The sequence below is a fragment of the Pogoniulus pusillus genome, chromosome 19 (genome assembly GCF_015220805.1).
Source record: "Pogoniulus pusillus isolate bPogPus1 chromosome 19, bPogPus1.pri, whole genome shotgun sequence".
Taxonomy (NCBI): domain Eukaryota; kingdom Metazoa; phylum Chordata; class Aves; order Piciformes; family Lybiidae; genus Pogoniulus; species Pogoniulus pusillus.
Window position 1 is genome coordinate 24754290 of NC_087282.1, and position 23974 is coordinate 24778263.

At 46.4% G+C, this 23974-nt stretch overlaps 1 protein-coding gene across 1 annotated transcript in view; it reads left to right on the forward strand.

The window, feature by feature from the left end:
• Nucleotides 1-23974, forward strand: part of TAF1 (TATA-box binding protein associated factor 1) — a 48556-nt gene that overhangs the window by 21275 nt on the left and 3307 nt on the right. Inside the window, 33 exon segments of the mRNA XM_064159715.1 lie at nucleotides 3744-3761; nucleotides 3764-3866; nucleotides 4381-4436; nucleotides 4439-4467; nucleotides 4849-4969; nucleotides 4972-4997; nucleotides 5958-6077; nucleotides 6232-6246; nucleotides 6248-6341; nucleotides 6344-6407; nucleotides 7048-7066; nucleotides 7068-7176; nucleotides 7179-7289; nucleotides 9671-9861; nucleotides 9863-9885; nucleotides 10149-10314; nucleotides 10475-10624; nucleotides 10626-10667; nucleotides 10669-10688; nucleotides 10935-11042; nucleotides 11248-11347; nucleotides 13393-13543; nucleotides 13546-13569; nucleotides 15921-15988; nucleotides 16380-16502; nucleotides 18619-18711; nucleotides 18788-18876; nucleotides 19375-19413; nucleotides 19512-19551; nucleotides 19553-19639; nucleotides 21029-21147; nucleotides 23426-23528; nucleotides 23778-23934. Of these exon segments, the coding sequence (XP_064015785.1) occupies nucleotides 3744-3761; nucleotides 3764-3866; nucleotides 4381-4436; nucleotides 4439-4467; nucleotides 4849-4969; nucleotides 4972-4997; nucleotides 5958-6077; nucleotides 6232-6246; nucleotides 6248-6341; nucleotides 6344-6407; nucleotides 7048-7066; nucleotides 7068-7176; nucleotides 7179-7289; nucleotides 9671-9861; nucleotides 9863-9885; nucleotides 10149-10314; nucleotides 10475-10624; nucleotides 10626-10667; nucleotides 10669-10688; nucleotides 10935-11042; nucleotides 11248-11347; nucleotides 13393-13543; nucleotides 13546-13569; nucleotides 15921-15988; nucleotides 16380-16502; nucleotides 18619-18711; nucleotides 18788-18876; nucleotides 19375-19413; nucleotides 19512-19551; nucleotides 19553-19639; nucleotides 21029-21147; nucleotides 23426-23528; nucleotides 23778-23934 (2778 nt within the window).

Below are 23974 nucleotides of genomic sequence, written 5' to 3' on the forward strand. Positions count from 1 at the left end.
AATCCACCCCTGTCTACTTCACTCAGAGTATTGCTGAGAACTATCTGATCTAATCTAAACAATATTTACACTAATGAATATCACAAGTTCAGTTCACACTTCATTACGGCTATCTCAGATGTAGGTGATTCAGAACAGTTTTGTCTCCTCACAGATGAACGAGAACAGGGACTCCCAGGTGACACTGGGTTCATGCTCGTGTAGTGTAGATTCTCTTGTAGATTCTTTCATTGGATGCCAATGGTACCTAGAACAGAAAACTCCTAACAGCTTGTATTACACACTCTGAATTTAGACTCTCTCAGCTATCGTTAGATTTTCTCTGTGGAATACACTGATTTCACCACTCTCCTGCATTACCCAGTAGGTGTGACCAGGACCTTCAGCAGAAACCACCCCTCGGACAGGTTTTCCCTTCGCCTGAAGGAGAAAATATCCAAACAGTTTTCCCTAACAGATTCTTTTCACATACAACAGGAACTTTATCACCGTCTACTGTTTGGACCAAGTCTGACTGTGCAGGTCCTGCTCTGTTTACTGAACCTCTACTATTTACCAACCAGGTGTTTGTGCTAGATATTTGTCCCAGTTTTTCAGAGTTCCAACCCCCATGGCTTTCAGGGTGGTTTTCAGCAAACCGTTGTAGCGCTCAATCTTCCCTGAGCTGGTGCATAGTAGGGTATGTGATAGATCCATTCAATACCATGCTCTCTGGCCCAGTTTTTCACAAGATTGTTCTTGAAATGAGTACCAATGTCTGACTCGATTCTCTCTGGAGTTCCATTGTCTCCACATGATTTGTCTCTCCAAGCCAAGAATGGTGTTACGTGCAGTAGCATGTGGAACTGGATAGGTTTCCAACCATCCAGTGCTGGCCTCTACCATCGTTAGCACATACTGCTTGCCAGAACGAGATTGAGGTAAAGTGATGTAGTCAATCTGCCAGGCTTCACCATACTTGTACTTGGACCGTCTCTCACCATACCATAAGGGCTTGATTCGCTTAGCCTGCTTAATAGCAGCACAAATGTCGCAGTCATAGATGACTTGGGTGATAGCGTCCATGGACAAGTCGATTGACCTATTGTGTGCCCATCAGTATGTTGCATCTCTGCCTTGATGTCCAGATGAATCATGGGCCCATCGAGCTAAGAACAGCTCACCCTCGGTGTTTCCAATCAATGTCAATGTCAGAGTTGGTATCAACTTGAGAAATCTTAGCAGCTTGGTCTGCCTTCTGGTTATGTTGATGTTCCTCAGTGGCTCTGCTCTTGGGCATGTGTGCATCTACGTGCCGCACCTTCACTGGAGTTCTCTCCAGCCGTGCATCAATGTCCTGCCATAGATCAGCACACCAAATAGGCTTTCCTTTCCTCTGCCAACCATTCTTCTTCAGTCCTTTAGCCAACCCCATAGAGCATTGGCTACCATCCATGAGTCGGTGTAGAGGTAAAGGATAGGCCAGTTTTCACGTTCAGCCACATCAAGAGCAAGTTGAACAGCTTTTACCTCAGCAAACTGACTGGATTCTCCTTCTCCATCTCTCGCTTCGGTAACTCTCCTGGTAGGACTCCAGACTGCTGACTTCCATTTTCGATTGTTCCCAACAAGACAACAGGAATCATCTGTGAACAAAAGCATAGTTCTTTTCCTGATCAGAGAGATCACCATAGGAGGAGCTTCTTCAGCATGGTTATTTTCTCTGGAGGTTTGGAACAGTCTGTGCCTTCCGGCCAGTTGGTGATCACCTCCACTAGACCAGGTCAGTCAAGATTACCCATTCGTGCTCGTTGGGTTATCAAAGCCATCCATTTAGTCCAAGTTGCATCTGTGGTATGATGTGCTGATGAACCTTTGCCTTTGAACTTCAATTTAGAACTGGCAATATGGGAGCTAACAGCAATTGTGACTCAGTTCCAATCACTTCAGAAGCTGCTTTCACTCCTTCATAGGCTGCTAGTATCTCTTTCTCTGTTGGGGTGTAATTTGCCTCTGAACCTCTGTAGCTATGACCCCAGAAACCAAGTGGAACGACCACGTGTCCTCATTTGGAGCTCTCTGCCAAAGGCTCCAAGTTGGACATTGTCACTGGCAGCTGTGTACAGAATGTTCTTAATGTCTGGACCAGATTGCACAGGTCCCAAGCCTACTGCATGGACTATTTCTCACTTGATCTGATCAAAGGCTGCTTGTTGTTCAGGTCCCCACTCAGAATTGTTTCTCTTATGAGTCACATAGTGCAGAGGTTTGACAATTTGACTGAATCAGGAATGTGTAGTCTCCAAAATCCCACTGCACCCAAGAAAGAGAGAGTGTCCGTCTTATTGTAGGAACTGCCATGGTGGAGACTTTGTTAATCACATCCTGTGGAATGTAACAGCGACCATCCTGCCACCGCACTCTTGGAAGCTGAATTTCTCTGGCAGGTCCTTTGACCTTGTCTCTCTTAATGGCAAAACCTGCTTGCAACAGAATGTCAATGATTTTGTTACCTTTCTTAAAGACTTCCTCAGCAGTTTGGCCCCACACAATGATGTCATCGATGTACTGGATGTGCTCTGGAGCTTTACCTTTCTCCAGTGCATTGTGGATGACTGAGTGACAGATAGTTGAGCTGTGTTTCCACCCCTGAGGCAAACGGTTGAACTGGTACTGGATTCCTCTCCAGGTGAATGCAAACTGAGGCCTGCACTCCTTTGCTATGGGAATAGAGTAGAAAGCATTAGCAATGTCTATGGTTCCATACCATTTAGCCTCCTTCGATTCCAGCTCGTACTGGAGTTCCAGCATGTCCGGCACAGCTGCGCTTATGGGTGGAGTCACCTCGTTGAGGGCACGAAAATCAACTTTCAGCCTCCAGTCTCCATTAGGTTTGCGCACAGGCCAGATGGGACTGTTGAAAGGTGAATGAGCTTTCTCGATTACAGCCAGAGGTTAAGAAGCAAGGTGGGTTAGCCTAAAATGGAGGGTGAGGTTAGAGAGTAAGATGTAGCTCAGCCAGCAGCCCCAGCAGGAGTGAAAAATGGCGAGAGTGTTATCAAATGTTTTTGTTTCTTGTTCCTATACTTCTCATCAAGACTGTGAGCAAAGTAGACATCACCATTGTTTTTCTTTTTACAGCCTGTAATCTGGTTCTTCTCACCAAAACATTCTAGCTAGCTTCAAACTAGCACAGACACCCTCATGGAAAACCCCTCTGCAGCCTTCCTGTAGGATCCCTTCAGCTATTGGAAGGCAATCTATGGTCCAATATAAAATTGCTGATACAATCATAGAATGGTTTGGGCTTTAAAGGACCTCCAAAGCTCATCCAGTCCTATCCCTCTGCATAGAGCAGGGATAATCTCTACTGGATCAGGATGCTCAGAGGTCTGTCCGGCCTGACTATGAGTATCTTTAGGTTTAAAGCCTCAACCACCTCCCTGAGCAACCTATTGCAGTGTTCTACCAGCCTGGGCAGTGCAGAACTTGTTCATCACATTCAGTCTCAATCTGCTCTGCTCTCACTTCAAACCACTGCCCTTTTCCTGTCCATGCAGGCCATTGGGAACAGTCCCTCTCCAACAGGAGCTGGGTTAGAGGCTGTTGATTCAGACAAGTGCAGAGTGAAAAAGTCCTGTCACTTACACTGGTTTAGGTGCCATGCATTTCTCATTCTCACTTTTTTTGCCAGCAAAGAAAAATTACGGTGGCATCCAGAATGTGTAGAAGACTACCTTGTGTTTGATCTGTGCATTTTTCAGGGATGGATTCCAACTGGTGGTTTTAAAGCCAGACTTCAGATTGCCAACGGAGGAGGAGATCAGAGCAATGGTGTCCCCAGAGCAGTGCTGTGCTTACTACAGCATGATCGCAGCTGAGCAGCGACCTGAAGGTGAACACTCCCTGCAGGCCACAGGGCAAGCTACTGACAAGTAGCACTGTGAAGTGTAAGGCTAGGCAGCACCTTTTGCCTCAAGCTAGTTTTGCTATAGGCCCTTAACTGCTGGTCAGCTTGCTGAGGTTTCTGTTGTGTGAGCTCTTAGAGAGAGAGACATTATCTTCTTTCCACCTGTTACTTAGATATTGGGTTAGCTGTGCTTAAAGGTAGCAGAGGGAAAGTAGGAGAAAGGGCCTTTAGAGCTCCATGGCAGCAGGTAATGAGTGTGTGACCGTGAAGGAGACAGGTCATTTTGTCATGACTGGCTGTAGTGCTTGGTTGTGGAGCTTGTCACAGTGCTGGTCAGTCTGGCATCTGGGTCCCAGTGACTCTTGCAGACAGCTCTGTGGAAGTATGCTGGTGTAGCATGACAGCTCCGCACAGCAGATTCTTAATATGCTTCTACTTCTCTCCCAGTAACCTTTTTATGACTTCAAGTTCTTATTTTTTTCCTAATACTTTCTGCAGGATGCAGGCTATGGGGAGAAATCCTTCTTTGCACCAGAAGAGGAGAATGAAGAGATTTCCAGATGAAGATTGATGATGAGGTGCTGTCAGAGTGATGCATGAGCTTGCGTGCTAGTATATAAATCTGCATTGCAGGAGAGATTGAGGTCTTTGTATGTAAAGGACATTTAAAGTAGGGTTCAGCAGATAAGTGTTGTGCAACTTTGCTGGCAGTTCTGCTGCCACCCTTACACCTGCTTCTTGGGGATCCTTCTTGTCAGATCCTTTCAGGACTAGGTTTTTAGTCTCAAATGCCTTTTATGAGTTATCTGGCACTTCAGTTCTTCATAGAGGTTTTATCAGAGAGACTGAGGGAGTCAGTTGGAAAGCTCTCAATATGAATGGAAGAATCAAAAGTCAGACACTAGCATTGTCCTGCTGGTAGCAGCATCATGAAAGTCTGGCAAATTTCTTGCTGGCAGGTGCGCACAGCTCCATGGAACACCACACGAGCCTTCATTGCTGCTATGAAGGGCAAGTGCCTCCTGGAAGTGACTGGTGTAGCAGATCCTACTGGTTGTGGTGAAGGTTTTTCTTATGTGAAGTTCCAAATAAACCAACTCAGCAGAAGGTATAGTTCACAGGGTTGGGCTGGGCACAGGAATAACTGGAAAGTCATGTGGGAGAAATATCACACAGAGATCACAGTATCACAGTATCATCAGGGTTGGAAGAGACCTCACAGATCATCAAGTCCAACCCTTTACCACAGAACTCAAGGCTAGACCATGGCACCAAGTGCCACGTCCAACCTTGCCTTGAACTGCCCCAGGCGACTCCACCACCTCCCCGGGCAGCCCATTCCAGTGTCCAATGACTCTCTCAGGGAAGAACTTTTTCCTCACCTCAAGCCTAAATCTCCCCTGGCACAGCCTGAGGCTGTGTCCTCTTGTTCTGGTGCTGGCCACCTGAGAGAAGAGAGCAACCTCCTCCTGGCCACAACCACCCTCAGGTAGTTGTAGACAGCAATAAGGTCACCCCTGAGCCTCCTCTTCTCCAGGCTAAACAATCCCAGCTCCCTCAGCCTCTCCTCATAGGGCTGTGCTCAAGGCCTCTCCCCAGCCTTATCGCCCTTCTCTGGACACGCTCAAGCATCTCAATGTCCCTTCCTAAACTGGGGGGCCCAGAACTGAACACAGTACTCAAGGTGTGGTCTAACCAGTGCAGAGTACAGGGGCAGATGACCTCCCTGCTCCTGCTGACCACACCATTCCTGATGCAGGCCAGGATGCCACTGGCTCTCTTGGCCACCTGGGCACACTGCTGGCTCATGTTCAGATGCGGGTATCAATCAGGCACCCCCAGATCCCTCTCTGTCTGGCTGCTCTCAGCCACTCCGACCCCCAGCCTGTATCTCTGCATGGGGTTGCTGTGGCCAAAGTGCAGCACCCTGCACGTTGGAGCTATTGAACCCCATGCAGAGAGACAGGCTAGAGTAAATATCAGACATGAGAAGATTAAATATCGACAGACAGGCCTAGGAAATCCTGTTGTGTGATGCCTTTAATGGGCTGCGCCTTCATCTGAACAGGATGATAAAGAACCCCAGCCAGTGAAGAAAACAGTGACTGGGACGGATGCTGATCTGCGCCGCCTGTCTCTCAAAAACGCCAAGCTGCTTCTGCGTAAATTTGGAGTGCCTGAAGAGGAGGTGAGTGGGAACCCGGATCAGGCTGTAGAGTCCTCTTCAGTAATGGTGGAAGGGATGTATAGTTTTCTGCTCTGATCTGGTGTGGAAATGCAGAGTCAGCTACCTCAGCTGCACGTCTTTAAAGACGTTTCTGGTGTGTCCTCCCTCTCTGCAGATAAAGAAGCTGTCCCCGATGGGAAGTGATCGATGTGGTGCGGACAATGTCTACGGAGCAGGCGCGCTCAGGGGAGGGTCCCATGAGCAAATTTGCTCGTGGCTCTCGGTTTCTGTAGCAGAGCATCAGGAGAGATACAAAGAAGAGTGTCAGCGCATTTTTGATTTACAAAACAAGTAAGTTCTTATTTGATGTTACCGCCTAGAACTCCACCCTGTCTCCACCTTAAGTTTCCAGCCCTATTTAAGCCCGGGGTGCACTGGTAGGCAGTGGTAGAGATGTGGATTCAACTGCTTGTGCCCACAGAACACAGCACTGAGAAAGAAGGCTTTGACTCTTAATACAGACATGGATGAGCCTTAGAGTCTTGCCGTCATAGACCTTGTTGAAAACTACAATAAGTTGCATGTATAATGGCACGAGGTGTCCCTCTGGCAGTCTGTCATCTCTTGAGTAGCAGCTACCAATTCTGTGCCCCGTTGTTTCTGGCTTCACTGCCAGAGCATGAGTGTGATGTTCTTTGTTCTGACCCAACACCTGAGAGTAGGGAGGGAGTACAGCACTGCTGATGGTGAAGAAATCAAGTTGTTAGACAGGACTGGCTTGAAACCATTAGTCTTTTGGCATGAGAGTTACAGGTGGACTCAGGAGCGAATGTATCGTGACTTTACTTTCTACTACAACATTAAAAATTATGCCAAAGTTTGAAATTACCTTTGTGTTTCTGATAAGGCAGCAAGCTGATGTTTTGGTTTTTTTTTTGTGGGAAAGGCCAATTCAAGAACTAACAGACTTTCATGTTGCCTCCTGTTTCAGGGTTCTGGAATCCACTGAGAATCCTGTCAACAGACACAGATAGCAGCTCAGCAGAAGACAGTGACTTTGAAGAGATGGGAAAGAATATTGAGAATATGTTACAGAACAAGAAAACTAGTTCTCAGCTCTCTCGGAGAGAGAAGAGCAGGAACGTAAGGTATTGCAAAGGATGCTTCTGGGAGAAGACAGTGGCAATGACAAAGAGAGGGGCAAAAAGGACAGGAGAGACAAAAAGGGGCTGTGTAAGTAACTGCAGCTACTGGAATGTGTCTGGGAGGACAGGATGCAGATCTCTGTGTGCTGTAAAGTGTGGTGATCTGGCCTCTCAGAGGAGACTGAATGGGTAGATGCAGAGAGAGCAGTGGATGTAGTCTACCTTGACCTTAGCAAGGCTTCTGACATTGTCTCTCGTGACATCCTAGTGAGCACGCTCAGGAAGTGTGGGAACCAGTTCCATTAGGAAGTGGTTACAAGGCAGAGTTCAAAGAATGATGATCAGTGGTCCATCTGGAGAGCTGTAACCAGTGGAGTGCCCCAGGAATCAGTTCTGGGTCTGGTGCAGTTCTGTATATTCATCAGTGCTATTGATGAGGGCACAGACAGAGTCTGCTCAGTAAGTTTGTTGATGACACCAAACTGCAAGGCTTGACTGATACAGCTGAAGGCTGTGAGGCCATCCAGAGAGACCTGGACAGACAGAGCTGGGCACAGAGGAACCAAATGAGGTTCAACAAGGACAAGTGCAGAGTCCTGCACCTGGTGGGGGTTAATAAACTGCAGCAGTACAGGCTGGGAGGTGACTGCTGAAGAGCATCCTTGTGGAGAGGGACCTGGGAGTGCTGGAGGATAACATCCATGCACAGCAATGTGCCCTGGGGCCAAGAGGGCCAGTGGGATCCTGGGTGCGTTAAGAAGAGTGTGTCCAGTGGGATCGAGGGAGGTTCTCCCCGCCTCTGCCCTGGTGAGACCTCATCTTGAGTACTGCCTTCAGTTTGGGACTCCCCAGTTGCAGAGGGACAGGGATCTGCTGGAGAGGGTCCAGCGGAGGGCTAGGAGGGAGGAGTTAGGGGACTGGCACACTGCCTGGTGAGGAGAGGCTCAGTCTGAAGAAGAGAAGACTGAGAGGGGATCTAATAAATGTTTATAAATATCTGAGGGCCGGGGGTCAGTAGCAGGGAGGACAGGTTCTGCTCACTGCTCCCTGGGATAGGATAAGGAGCAATGGATGGAAGCTGCAGCACAGGAGGTTCCAGCTCAGCACAAGGGGAAACTTCTTTACTGTAAGGGTCCCAGACTCTGAAACAGGCTCCCCAGAGAGGCTGTGGAGTCTCCTTCTCTGTAGCCTTTCAAGGCCTCTCTGGATGCGTTCCTCTGTGAGCTGAGCTAGATTTGTATGGTCCTGCTCTGGTAGGGAGGTTGGACTGGATGATCTCTTTTGGTCCCTTCCAACCCCTGACATCTTGTAGCCTGTGAGTGTCTTCCTTAGAAAGAGGAAGGAATTTACACATGCTGCTTGTACAGACACACTTAGCTGGTGCCACTTCTCCTTCTGCTGAGCAGTTACTAGCTGAAAATGCATGTGAAGTGTTTTCTTTACCCCACAGCGTTGCTTATTTGGGCCTATAAACTTACTGATATTTCTTCAGATATCCCCTTTTGGGTATGGGTTTGTTTGGGTTTTTTTTGATCCGTTTTCTCAGATGTGTTCACAAATGGTCCCTTGTAACCATCTTAGGGTCTTCTGTTTAAACATACCTATGGATGTGAAGCAGGCTGAGTATTAGGTGGATAGCGCTGTCTGCTATACTGTGTGCTGTAGCAGTGTGTCTGGGAGGTTAGTTGGCAGCTGCCAGCTCTGGATCCCCTGGACACCTGTTCGTTTTAAGTGCATTCAGCAGAGAACTCAGCACATCCCTGGCTGGCAGCTGAAAGTGAATGAACTGTCTTTGCAGTGTGTGATGCTGCTCATGTTATTTGTTGTATTATCTATGAGTAAAGCTGAACTCTTCTACATCTGGGTCAGCATTATTGTTGCTGTTGGAACACAGACTGGGAATAAATCACTCGTTAAAAAATTACTGGAATAATACAGTAAGAGATAATGAGGAAGATTTGCTGATGATTGTTGCTTTATGAAAGTACTGCAGTGTTGTTTTAGACAAAATCAACCAGAATTATAGATGGTGCTGGGAAAGCTTCTGTGGTCACATAAGACAAGGCAAGTCCATTGACTGTATCACAAACTGGAGACTGGATAATTGTTAATTTTCAGTTTCTGCCTGATCTTCATCCCTAGGATCAAGCCTGTTTGAACTATAAGCAGTCTGCTGGGCATGCTGCAGTTGCCTTACAGGTTGCACCTAGGCACCTTGCAGGCCCTTGATGACTGTAGCTGTTTCTTCTGGCTTTATAATCTCTGTGAATAACTCAGTAGTTTACCTTTGGTTTTAGGCTGTTGCTGTGTCATGGTAAGAGAATATGAACAAATGAAAAGAACCAGGCTTCCGCTGTTTAGGTGTTCCTGTCTGGGGAAGCTTTTACACCAAGGCTATGTTCTGTATTCAATCAGTGATGTTTCTATGGTGTGGGAAAAGTACGAAGTAAATCAAACACTCTCCTGCAGCATTGGCCTCTGGAACCGCAGCAAACTCTCACAAAGATGATGACACTGCCTCTGTCACCAGCCTTAATTCCTCTGCCACTGGCCGCCGCCCTCAAATCTACCGCACGTTCCGAGATGAGGAGGGGAAGGAGTATGTGAGGTGCGAGACCGTGCGCAAGGCAGCTGTCATTGATGCCTACTGCCGCATACGGATCCACCAAAGACGAGGAGTTCATGTGAGGCCTCTGCCATGCTTTTCTTTTATGGCTTTTTTTTCTTTCACTTCACCTTTAGACAGCAGTATGAGGAAATGTAGGATTCAGTGTAAAAGTCTAGCAGTGTAATTGTGTGGAGAGAGATATAATGGCTGGCTGTTTGGAGGGTGTTAGGGTTTGTGTTCAGTGAGTGAGCTGGTGGGAAAAGTACTTGGTGAACTATCAGCTCTGCTGAAACACTCAAGTGTTTTGTTTTGGTGCTTGTCTGTTCTTCCTTTGCCCAGACGGAAGTTTGCTCTGTTTGACGAACAGCACCGTGAGGAGATGCGGAAAGAACGGCGCCGGATCCAAGAACAACTGCGGCGGTTGAAACGGAACCAAGAGAAAGAGAAACTCAAGGGCCCTCCGGAAAAGAAGCCCAAGAAAATGAAAGAGCGTCCAGACTTGAAAGTAAGCACATTGATAAGTGAAGTTTTCTAACAGGTCCTGGGAGGGCAGAGGTTTGCTGTTCTGACAGTATCCTAGAGGTTGGCTAGAGGATTCTGTTGATACTTTGCCTCTGAGCTAACAGCTTCTGTATGGATTCTCATCTGTTGTCTTATTTTTCCAGTTAAAATGTGGAGCATGTGGTGCAATTGGCCATATGAGGACTAATAAGTTCTGCCCTCTTTACTACCAAACCAATGCCCCACCTTCTAATCCTGTTGCAATGACAGAGGAGCAGGAGGAAGAGCTGGAGAAAACAGTCATTCACAATGAACAATGAAGAGCTCATCAAAGTAGAAGGAACAAAAATCGTCCTGGGGCAAACAATTGATTGAGAGGTACGGGAGGAAGCAGAGGTACCAAAGGGTAGAGGAAAAAAACAATTTAGAGCTTAGTAGAAAGTACTTAGACGTGTATTAATCATGGAAGTGAAGTGGCAGAGCTTCCCACAGACCATGACTACAGGATTTGGAATGTGTCTTTGCTAGTAGGGCAGATGGTACCAGCAGCAGTTCTGGAGGAGAAATGGTCTGGATTCACAAACAGGCTGAAGAATCCATGACTCTTTTTGTTTCTTCCCTCAGCGCGGATGAGGTTCGCAGAAAGTCACTGGTCCTGAAGTTTCCTAAGCAGCAGCTCCCTCCAAAGAAGAAGCGGCGAGTGGGGACAACTGTTCACTGTGACTATCTGAATGTGAGTGCAGGTGATCTGAGCTGATGGCAACATCCTAGTTCTGTTTGTACCAACTGGCCAGTGGCTTTACTGCTCCTGTGAGTCCTCCGTGGGCCACTCAGATGGCTGTCCAGTGAATTAATGAACCCAATTGCTTAAGATTTCTGGGGTGAGTATCCTGCATCTTGGAACTGCCTCAATTTTTTGTGCCTCTGATTTCTTTAGCGTCCCTCATAAATCTATCCATCGGCGGCGAACAGATCCCATGGTGACGCTGTCATCCATTTTAGAGGGCATCATCAACGACATCAGGGATCTTCCTAATGTAAGTGGAGGCTGTGGGACCATAAACCACCTCTTGAGCAATGTAGTCAAAGTAGGTTGTGCATTGTAGACATCAAGATCAGGCTGCTGTTTGCTCAGATGAGTGCTGTGCTGCTTGTTTCACCCATGCTGTGAAATGCTTTGCGTGCGTCACCGATGAGCATTGGGTCCTTTGCTGTTTTTGACTAGATTTACCAGCACTGTGCAAAATCAAAAGATTAAATGGAAGAGCTGAGTTAAAATGAAAATTGAAAATTCAGGTTTTTGACTTTTGTGCTGCACAATTGTAAAAGTGGCCTTCAAAACAAGTATAAATGCATCTGAAGGGCTGAGAGAGAGGCCCTCTGTTTTGCAAGGGATGCCCAGGGGCAAGTGGAAATGGGCACCTGTGTCAGGCCAGAGCTGGGGCAGGGCGACCAGAGCATCAGCCAGGCACCAAATACTGCCTGAGAATTGAGAGAGATTTCTTCTTCTTGTGGTGTTAAGGAAGTTTTTTAGGAGAAAGTGTTAGCCACTGTGGGGCTGAGCTTTTCCTGTTGTCCTTGGCGTAGTTAAAGAACTGATTGTGTGAACATTTGCTATGATAGTACCTATTCAGATGTGGAGGTTGTCGTGGAGGGGATTTCTCTATTCGTCCTCTGTTAGGGGGAGGTGAGAAATTAATTTGAGGCGGTTTTGATTTTTTATAAAATTATTTATTAAAATTAATATTTACAAATTTATACCACCCCCAACCACTATGAAATCAGGTTCTAATGCAAAGTTATGAAAATAGCTTTGGGATATATTTACAGGGATTGATTATTAAATGAAAATATCAAATTATTAACAATTATTGACAGAAAGAAATATTTTCTTAGGCTTAATGCCTCTTAACGACTCTAGCGTTTGGCCGGTAGGGGCTGAAACTGTGTGTGCTCTCCAGATGGAGATAACTTTTATTACAAAGGAATTAAAGCTTACTTAGGTTGTGCTGCTCTTGAGTATTAATCATTAATCACCCTCCTGGGAATCTGTCTCAGCATGTGCCCAGTGTTTGGGGTCTTTGCAGCTGGAGTTTGTCCTGGCTTGTAGGGAATGATAAAGTTTCCCATTCTTCCCAGTCTCTGGGGTAAACAGAGTTTCTCTGACCTTCTCTCCTGGGGTGAAGTGGGCTCTGCCTCGGTGCTGCGGCTTCTGGATGCTGTGCCTGTCCAGGGATGATCAGCTGGCAGGAATTTCCCGATGCAGGAGAAGGATTGTCCGTGCAGCTTCTGACACGGTCTCACAGCTAGCAGGCTGCGTTTGCAGGTTTGCAGGCCATCTGGAAAGGGTTCTGCTGCTCTGGGTCTTCCAGAGTTACAGAATAGCTGGCGAGCAGGGTCTATGCCGGGCAAGCAGGGTCTATGCCGTGCTTCAGGGAGACGAGCTCCGTAGATGAATCAAGATAGCTCTAGGCTTATGTATGGTGTGCAGGCATGAATGTGCTCTGCTTCTCAAAGGATTTGCAGGTAGCTTGACTGTGCCTTGAGATCAATGTATGAGGTCTGAGCCTCTGTAATGCTTGCAAGTGAATGAGGCCTGATCTCGTGTCTAGGGCCATGCAAGCTGGTCAGCACAGCAGGATGCTGCTGTGGATCAGAGCTGAGTCTAAATGCTCTAAGCTTCTGAACGGTTTGAACCTCTGGACCGTTCTGACCACATGTTGCTGCTTTGCACCCCTCTTTATGGACTCTGGGCCAAGATTCGTGGCTCGTTGGACATCTGAAATGACCAATCAGGCTGGCCGTTAAGCCAAACCTTGCCCCCAATAGGGCAGTAGAGACATGCCCTGGACCTCCCAATAGGGAGATTACCTGGGCGGACCCCGGGGCACACGGGCTGGGCGTGTGTGTGTTACACAATTTGTCTTCTGCCTCGTGGGTCCTGGCGAGAAGCATATGTCTGGGCATGTAGAGGCATGGTGAAGCCTCAGTTTTGGGGCTGCTGCCCATCCACCACAGAGGTTAAAATGAGGTTAGCTGTGCCAGTACTGTGTTAAGCGATTCCTTTTCTTCTCATCCTCAGACGTACCCCTTCCATACCCCTGTAAATCCCAAAGTTGTCAAAGATTATTACAAGATCATCACTCGGCCCATGGATTTGCAGACCTTGCGTGAGAATGTGCGCAAGCGGCAGTACCCCTCCCGAGAGGAGTTTAGAGAGCATCTGGAGCTCATTTTAAGAACAGTGCCACGTACAATGGTAAGCTGCTGACTGTGCAGGGAAGCTTCCTCTGCTGATGTGTTGCACATGCATGAGGTGTGGAGCTTTTACAATTAATGAAGGCAGTGGAGAGCAGGTTAAAGTTGCTGTCAGATGGCAAACATAAACAGACACTTCTCCATGTGTATCTGACAGACCATTAGGTTAACAAGCTACTTCATAACAAGAAAGCAGTGGGTCCTAGCATATCAGTAACCAAATGATGACTGTGATGTTGTACCTGATGTTCAGGGGGTTGGAGCACCTCTGCTGTGAGGACAGGCTGAGGGAAGTGGGGTTGTCCAGCCTGGAGAAGAGGAGACTCTGGGCAGAGTTAATAGCAGCCTGCCGCTATTTGAAAGGCACTACAAGAAGGATGGAAAGAGACTTTACAAAGGCCTGCAGTGATAGTACAAGGGGCAATGATTTGAAATTACAGAGAAGGAGATTTAGATTGGATGTGAGGAACAAGATCTGCACCACGAGGCTGGGTGGAACACTGCAACAGATTGCCCAGGGAGGTGATTGAGGGTCCCACCCCTGGAGGTATTCAAGGTGAAACTCGACGGGCTCTTGGGAACACTGATCTAGTGGAGTATGTTCCTGCTGACTGCCGGTGGGTTAGACTGAAGGACCTTTGGAGCATCCTGCCAACTCAAACCATTCTATGACTGTGTTGTGGAACCTATTAGTGACTGAAGAAACTGGTGCATGTGCTGAGTCCAACTACACCAGAAGAAAAGTCCCTGCACAGCCCCTTAAGAAGGAGTGAAGCTGAGCAAAACATTGTTTTCAGTAGACTACCTCTGGGCTTCTTGCTTTCACAGACGTGGACTGGTAAGGGGATACTTGTGAACTTTCAGAGACCCCAAGCTGCTTGCAGGCGGTGGAAGATCTCCTCTGAGCACAAACACGGAGGGAGCAGGAGCTTAGAGCAGAGGAGCAGCCCTCAGTGCTGTGCTAAAGATGTGCAGGGCAAGTATCAGGAGGATGCAATCAGGCTCCGATCAGGGGTGGCAAGGACAGCACAAGGGGCACTGTGTGTCAGCATGGAGCAGAGGAGATGCCAGGGCAACAGGAGAGGAAACTTTGTCAGTGTGAGTGTTCTGGAGGCCTGGAGCAGGCTGCCCAGAGAGGTTGCAGAGTCTCCTTCTGTGGAGACTTTCTCCCCTGACGGTGTGTTCCTGTGTGCCCTGCCCGGGTGCCCTGCTCTGGCAGGGGGTTGGACTCAATGATCTCTGGTGGTCCCTTCCAACCCCTAACATTCTGATTCTTTTCTCAATGCTATGAATCTTCCAGTACAAAGATTGCTTTGGAGCAGCAACTTTTAGTACAGTTTGCTGTTGATTTGCATATTTTGGTTCTTAGTTGCAATATTTTTTTCCCCATTTGGGATAGTCAGAAAGTTAAAAAAATGTAAGATAATAAACTAAGTTCTGGGGTAGAGCCTGTGTCTGCTGGAGAGAAGTGCGGATTGACCAAGCAACTGCTGGTTCAGCTGTGTTCTGACCACTGCTGGAAAAAGTCTTTTTCCAAAAAAGTATTAACTTCATGAAATGTCTCAGGTTGGAAGGGTCCTCAGAGATCATCTATTCCAACGCCCTGCCGTGGGCAGGGGCACCTCTCAGATGCTCAAGGCCCTCATCCAACATAGCTGTGAATACCCCCGGTAGGAGGCATCCACAACTTCCCTGTACTACCTGTTCCAGAGTCTCACCACCCCTCGTGCTGAAGAAACTTCTTGCTAAGATCCAGTCTAAGCTACTGTCCTTCGTTAACCTCTTGACAGACACGAAGAACCTCCCAGCTGCAAGGAGTATCTCTGGTGTTGTGCAGCATTCAGGGTGACACTAGACAGGTTTTGAGCCTTGACATGCTCCCTTTTATTATTCTGACAAGCTCTTTTAACCTAATAAATGAGATCTTTTACATAGTCTCTTCTGGCAATAACTATGACTGAAGAATCTAGGGGATGTCTGTCTCCCTTCCTTAGCAGTTCTGCTTTACTGGTTTCTGTTTTTAGTAAAGAAACCAAAATTTCATGCTTCAACTCCCTAAAGTTTTGCCAGGAAAGGCTTAGAGGCCAGGCTTCCACAGGCTCAGCTGCCTTCTCATGGGGTTTCCAAACCTTGACAGAATGTATCCTAGAAGAGTGAATGTTTGCTACAAATAAGCTTATCTCATATAAAATCCACACTAAACTGTGTGTCTTCAGGATATACTTGAGGATGTGCTTCCAGCAGTGCCAGAAATAGAATCAGTGATGCCTTAGTAAGCAGGAAGTCACACTGCCATGATTTTCCTTTGTAATCAGGCTGGAGTATCTGACTGGATTTGCTGTGTGTTTGCAGGGCCGAAGCACTCACTGACGCAGATATCTCAGTCTATGTTGGACCTGTGTGATGAAAAGCTGAAAGAGGCAAGTCTTGTGAATGAGTTGTAATCAGAATGGAGTGGGGGTGTGTGATCAGGGGTGGTTGAGGAGTCTGATGATAAAGGGCATAAGTTGACAAAAGAAGGCTTTAAAGAGAGTAGAAGAATAAGGAAACTCCTGCCTGCAGCCTGGGTCGTATTTGATTTTTTAATGATTTTAAACAGCTAACATTGGAGTCTTTATCAGTAAACAGATGTTCATTTGTCACTGAAGTTACTTTATTATGCATGCAGGCTGATAGCCAGGCTATTATCCTCCCTTACACATAATTATATTCATAAAAAAGGTGAGTGGGTGTCTCTTTGTGACAGAGTATACTGATATTAACAGTTACTAATCTGGAGTGAGCCACTGATGTTCCTTGTTTTTCTTGCAGAAGGAAGATAAACTGGCTCGATTAGAGAAAGCAATTAATCCTCTCCTGGATGATGATGATCAAGTGGCATTTTCCTTCATCTTAGATAACATTGTCACTCAAAAGATGATGGCAGTTCCAGATGTATGTAGCCTGAGTAGAGAGCATGTGTGTGTGATGTGCAGAATGTGCTGGTGATGGTGCTATTTTCCTGTGGCTGTGCATTTACATTGTTAGGGCACTGCAAAAGACAGGCCCAAATGAAGCAACCACCTTCTCCCCAACAAAAGCAAACAACACCCCTAAGCCCAGCGTGCTCTGTCACAGAGGTCAGGCTGTGATTTTCTTACTGGCATAGACACTCATGTGCTCAATCCCTTCAACTAGCACAAAGGTCAGAAGCCAAGGCTGGGTCGCCTGTTTTTTCCCTGCTGTGCTCACTCCCGTGCATTGTCTGTGTCCAGGCTCACTGGTTAGTACCAAAGTCAATCCAAAGGCCATACACTTCTACACTTGCTTTGGGCTCTGAAGGCACTCTAGCAAAGCTACGGTTCCCCAAGGTGCAAACAAAGCACAGGCTGGTTGTTTCTAGTGGCTCAGGTTTACCAAGCATTGACCTAATTTGTTTAGCATTGAAAAAAACAGCTTCCTCTTACTGAAGAGAACTGCACAGAATGGATTCAGTCAATCGATTGTTTAGAATGGTTTGAGTTAGAAGTGACCTCAAAACTCACCCAGTTCCAACCCCCTGCCATAGGCAGGGACACCCTCTCACCAGCCCAGGTTGCTCGAGGCCTCATCCAACCCGGGCTTGAACATCTCCAGGGAGGGGGCAGCCACAGCCTCCTTGGTCAGCCTGTGCCAGTGTCTCCCCACCCCTCACTCTTGTCATAAATAACAGGCATAAACCTATGTTCATGCAAAATAAGGCTTTTAATAGAGTCACAGAATCAAGCAATGTACAGCCTGAGTGTGTGGGGAGTCTCCACTCCACCCTAACCCGCACCCTTTGTTTTTAATCTCCTCTTTATATATCCTGTTCTTATACATACTCATTACTAATTCTAGAAAAGGTTGTATTTTTCTTATCAGTTCCAAGAGCGGGAGTATTTTTTTTTGCGCATGTCCTTTTTTATCCGGTGGGTCCCCTCTGGAAGTCTTCAGTGGTGAAGTAAGGGGGTCTTCCTCAAGTGACCTTTTCATGAACTGAAGCCAGTAGTGTTCTCTGCATGACTCTTCCTTTGTTGGATCATGCACACGGGCTGTCTTCCTCACCTGCTTTTCTCCCCACATCAGCACTTCTGGTCTCTTAATTATTTATTGCTCTGCTCCTCACATCTTCTCTTAAGCTAAGTGCTACTTTTGTGGTGGTGCAAGGGGGAGTGCAGCTCCATTCAAATTCCCCCTTCCTCCTTATCTTGTGGCCTCTTGCCATGGATCAATTGGATCCAAAGAATATTTCTTACACTCTCAAGAAATTTCTTCCACCTCTCCTGTCTCAGTCTCCTCCTCTCCCAGCCAAAACCATTGTCCCTCATCCTAGCACTCCCAACCCTTGGTCACAAGTCCCTCCCCAGCCTCTCCTGCAGTCTGCTTCAGGTAGCTGGAAGGCTGCTCTAAGGTCTCCCTGGAGCTTTCTCTTCTCCAGCAGAACAGCCCCAACTCTTTCAGCCTGGGTCTCACAGGGGAGGTTCTCCAGCCTCTGATCATCTTGATGACCTCCTCTGGACCCCTCTCCAGGGCAGTTCAGTGTCCCCTATGCTGGAGGTGTCCAGAGCTGGATTCAGTACTGCAGGCGAGATCTCACCAGAGCAGAGAAGGACATCAGTGTCATCTATAGTGCCATATTCAGTGTACTATGTCTGAATGGAGTAAGGAACAAGATTCTATCCTGAATTAGACTGAAGAAGAGAGGGCTTAATGTCCATGTTAATTAAAAAAATTAAAGTAGTAGCTCTTTTTGCTGTCTTCCTCCTGAAGCTAAAATAATTGGATCCAAGATTCCTTGTCACAAATACTCTTACATTGTGAGTGTTGGAGAATTGCTCTCCAGCAGTTCAATGTCCTTGTGTTGGGGGCACCAGAGCTGAATGCAGCACTGCAGGAGAGGTTCTCACTAGAGCAAAGAAGGACTTAAGTGTCATGTTTAGTGTAATATTCAGTGCACTGTGTCTGAATGTACTGCTCAAACTGTAAAAAAATCTACACAGAATCTTTCTAAACTTGTCTGTTTGGGGTTTTTTGTTCTTGGCTTTTTTAGTCCTGGCCATTTCATCATCCAGTCAATAAAAAGTTTGTTCCTGATTACTACAGGTGATCACTAATCCCCATGGATCTGGAGACTATCCGCAAGGTGCGTAGCTTCAACTGAACAGCCACTTGAGAGATGTTCAGAATTGATGGCTTTACTGGCTGATAATCTCTTCCAGAATATCTCCAAACACAAATACCAGAACAGAGAGGCTTTCCTGGATGATGTTAATCTCATTCTTGCCAACAGCATTAAGTACAATGGTAGGTGATGAAAGTAAGGCTTCAGCTGCCCTCTGTGCTTAAATGCCTGCATCTGGGCTCTTCTGTTGTGATGTCATAGCTGAAGCTGTGAATTGTGAGCTTGATCATTGCTTTGCTTTTCTTCCTGCCTGAAGAGAAAAGATGTTTAAAGCAGTGAGGTTTGCACTGTCACATGGTGCTTTATTTACCATTGGAGAGGGTTTTCTACCTGTTCAGTACACATCTGTGCTCTCAGTGATTTGTTTCTGGGAATCTCCTTGAGACTGACAGGGTACAGCCCTTCTGCCTCCTAAATAATGTTTTAATGCTGGGACAGACTGGCTGCTCTTTGTTAGCTGAATATTACACCTTGGTTTATGTGTCATTCTTAGACTGGAAGGTGTTAGGATTTACGCATCTGTGTCATGAGGGCTGTGTAACCAAACCCAATCACTGTCTCAGCAGCTGGAACTCAGCAAATATCAGAATGCATAAAAAAGCTTTGTTTCTCACTGTAGGGCCCTGACAGTCAGTACACAAAGACAGCCCAGGAGATCGTAAAACATCTGTTGCCAAAACTCTGGCTGAGGTATGTGGACCGCTGCACAGTCACAGTTTTGTATGTGTGACTTTTCTGTTCTGCAGCTTAGCAAACGTCTTTATTTGTAGTATGACGAGCAATCTGACTCAACTTGAGAGAAGACATCTCTACAGCTAAGGAAGCAGCACTAGAGGAGGCAGATCTGGAAAGTCTTGATCCTATGACCCCTGGTCCCTACACTCCACAGGCAAGTGACCAAGCAAAGTTTTCACTTCCTTTTTCTTAGTTTCAGTCTCCTGGACTGTTTCTGCAGCTGGTCTGTAGTTTGTCTTTAGTAGAATATCTTGTCAGGTGTTGTGCTAACAGCTGTTTTTTAATGATAAACATGAGAAGTGGTTATAATGCTTTAGAGAGTGAAGTAACTAAGACAAGGGTAAATTTCCCAAGCAGCCTGTAAAAACTGGTCTTGAAAGAGCTGTGTATAGTCAGGTAACAACTGAATATTGGTGGGGAATCCAAATACTCTGCAAGTGCAGCAGTTAGAAACCCTCAGAAGCAAACTGTGAGGAAGTAAGGAGAACGTGAGGAAAACCCAGTAATACCCTAATGCTGAGAAGCCAGAAAGCTGTTTGATGGAGATATTGTTGAAGACGCTTATTGCTTTGAGCAAATAAACTGCCTAATGTGGTTAGTGAAGTGTAGCTAATATTTATCTCCCCAAAGTGTCTTCAGGAGTTAGACTCTGGGATATAAAAAACAAACTCTGTTAGGTAGAGAGCTGTCTGTAGTTACATGTCTGTTTAAATTCTTAGGAAGCCTGCTTTACCTAATTTAAGTGATACTGTTGCTGCTCTTAACTCCTTAAGGATTGTTGTGATGTGTATTTATCAAAGTACTACCACATGAACTCTTCAGAAGTCAAGTAGCATGCAAACTACAGATTGGCTTTTAGGACGCTATATCCAGCTTCCGTTTTTGTTGCTTCTGCCATCTGTAGGGGCTTTACATAGAATTGATTGAAACTTGAAGTTTTGCTACTTCATGTGTGATAGACTCTCCCTAGTTCTGATAGCAGCATTCGTAGTTGCAACACCATTTCCAGCTTAGGAATGGAAATGAAAAGGGCCATGCTTAGCCAAACCAAAGGCTGATGTAAATTAAATGTTCTGTCTTTGCGGGGGACCAGAAGTAGGTGGATGCAAACGTACAGTGATACTTACACTGAAGCCTCTTTGCTTCTGGCAGCTGGTTGTTCAGGCACCTCAAACTGGTGTTGCATCTGAACCACTGTATTTATGAGCTGTAAAAAGACTTCATAAATCTGTCTAATCCTTTTTTAGCTCATTTCTAATGTTAACCTCTGTAGGGATTGCACTGCGCAGAAATGCTGACTTCTCAGATCTGCTCTTTGGCAAACTTCAAATCTGAAGCCATGAGCCATTGCATTTTGCCATGTTTGTTCTTTAGGAATCAATAGCTCATTTTGATTAAGCAGCGTTAAATGATGTAAACACCATGCCAGAAAAAAGCATTTTGCATTGAATCCTGAAACCCCAGTCTTGCCTGTCAAGATACTGTTCTAGTCTCAGTTCAGTGCCTGAGAATGCTATGTCTCCTGTTTCCACATATACTTTAGCCACCTGATTTGTATGACACCAACACTTCCCTCAGTATGTCACATGATGCTTCAATCTATCAAGATGAGAGCAATTTGTCTGCTATGGACACTCCCATCACTACCCCAGAGAAGCGAGGACTCAGGTCAGAATCCTCCATTTTTTCATGTGGTTGGAGAGTTGAGTTGTATGAGCAAATTACTGTCAGGAGGCAATTCTTTGTAGGAAACAGGTGACAAAGATCTGCCGATTGCAGGAGGAGAGAAGGGGAATCCTTTGCAAAAGTTGGGCAATTTCCTTCATTTTGACTACTCTAAGGAAAAAAGGGAAAATATCAGGAGCACTGGGAATTAAGGCTGCAAAACAAAGGATAGAGAATCAAAGTTGCAAAAGGAATCTGCCTAAGGCCAGATATTTGTTTGCTTCATTCCTTCTGGGAGCAGAAACCTGCTCATGCTACAAATTATTTATGTGCAATCCATTGTTGATTCTGAATAGGGAAAGGGTGAAGTATATTCTGCAGATTAGGAAGATCACAGAATGGTAGGGATTGGAAAGGACCTCAAAGGATCTTTGAGTCCAGCCCCATGCCAGAGCAGGATCACTCAGGGCAGGTCATGTGTCTATGGTGGGTTTGGAAAGTCTACAGTGAAGGATACTCCACAACATCTCTGGGCAGCCTGCACCAGGCCTCCAGCACCTTCACAGTGACAAAGTTCCCCTCCTGTTCCTGTGGCAACCTCTTCTGCTCCAGATCACCCCTGGTGCACCTTGTCCTGTCCTTGACCATCCCTGAGCAGAGCCTGGCTGCATCCTCCCGACATTGCCGTGCACATCTTTATCAACGTGAGTGAGGCCAGTATGATCAACAGATCATATTGATGCAGCCCATGTCCTAGGCTGCATGAAGAGCAGTGTGGCCAGCAGGGCAAGGGAGGGGATTCTGCCCTTTACTCTGCTCTTCTCAGACCCCACTTGGAGTACTGTGTGCAGTTCTGGAGTCCCCAACATGAGGAGGACACGGAACTATTTGAGCCAGTCCAGAGGAGGGCCATGAAGATGCTCAGAGGTCTGCAGCAGCTCTGCTATGAGGATAGGCTACAGGAGTTGGGGCTCTTCAGCCTGGAGAAGGCTTTGAGGAGAACTTATAGTAGGCTTCCAGTATCTGAAGGGGGCCTACAGGAAGGCTGGGGAGGGACTATTGATAAGGTCTTGTAATGACAGGACAAGGGGTAATGAGTTTAAACTGGCAGAGGGGAGATTTAAACTAGACGTTAGAAAAGGGTTCTCTCCAGTGAGGGTGGTGAGACACTGGCACAGGTTGCCCAGGGAGGTTGTGGATGCTCCCTCCTTGGCAGTGTTCAAGGCCGGGTTGGATGAGGGCCTTGAGCGACCTGTTCTAGTGGTAGGTGTCCCTGCTTATGGCAGGGGATTTGAACTGGATGAGCTTTGAGGTCTCTTCCAACCTAAACCTTTTTATGATTCTATGATTATTTATGGGTTTATCCAGTAACACCTTAGAAGCTGTTCAAACACCTAGGAAGAGTTGCCACTGTAGGTACTTTGTAGCTGTAAAAGGACAGAAAAAACCAGAGAGGTTAAAGGTATTAAATTATTATAAATGGAGCTGTTACGGTAACTATGAACTATTTTTTCTTAGTTTTTATTCTGTATTAACAACAAGAAGAAAAAATATTGGAAGAGAGGGAATAGCAGAAGGAGATGCAATAATATGACCATGAAAGGAGAAGGTGAGAAGTGCCATGACAGATTAGTGAGACATCTTCTGAAAAACCCAGACAGAGATTGGGTATGAATAACTCCATCTCTTGGAGGTCTCTTCCAACCTAGTTGATTCTGTGATTCCAGTGTTGTGCCTCTCTGTAGCTTTGGGAATGCCTTCCAGATTTAGAAGTTTTCAACTTTTGTACAGACTTTGAATTTATAGAGATAAAATCTGTGTGTCTTCTCTGCCTTGGACTTATGGTGACCGAGGGAAGAACAGAAGAACTGAAGAGTGATGGGCAGGAGAAGATTTGTTGAAAACTGTCTGCTTTTGAAATATTTAGTGCAAACAAGCAGTCTTTAATATCTAGTGTTATTTCCCAGGAATATCCAGGTAAATAGAGAACTCTTCTGCTGTGAGGCTGCCTGCTCCCTTTTCCAGAATGAGCACATCGGGACAGAAGTGTCTATAGACTGTGTGCTCCTGGTGTTGGAATCCTTGCTCTGAGGCTGATACACAAATATTTCTCTTTTATGTTTTCCCCCTATGTACTCCTGCTCCCATCTGTGGTGCGAATGTCAGTGTAGCCCTTGATTTCTGGCCAGCAGCGCCTCAGTGCTGCTGTGTATGTGTGGATACATCTGTGCACTGCCTGGTGTTTGCTAATGATGGTATTGCTGTTTGTGTTCCCCATTCAGATGCGCCAGGGGCGAGGTAGGCTGGGCGAGGAAGATTCTGACGTAGATATTGAAGGGTTTGAGGATGATGATGGGAAACCTAAGACTCCAGCCCCAGTGAGTGTATTTACAGAAATCCCAGTCACAGTCTTCTGTGTTGACCTGCGTACTTGTGGTAGAAGTCTCTGTAGCGTAGGGTTGTCTGCTGTGTCTGCCACCCTGAAGGACAGCAAAAGGCAGACTCATAAATATAGCTGGAAAATGTCACATTACAGGAGTACTTCAGAATGAAGCGTGATAGAGGATTGGCATCTGCTGGGAGTTTGTGCTGTTTGGTCTTCACTAGCCCTGTTTTCTATGACCTAGGAAGTTGAAGATGCAGATGGTGATCTTGTTGATGAAGAAGAAGGATCAGCGCAGCAGCCCCAGGCCAGCGTCCTCTATGAAGATTTGCTCATGTCAGATGGAGAGGATGATGATGATGATGATGGGAGTGAAGAAGAGGGAGATAATCCTTTCTCATGTAAGTCCCCTTTTTTATTAAAGGTTGAATAGGAACTGGT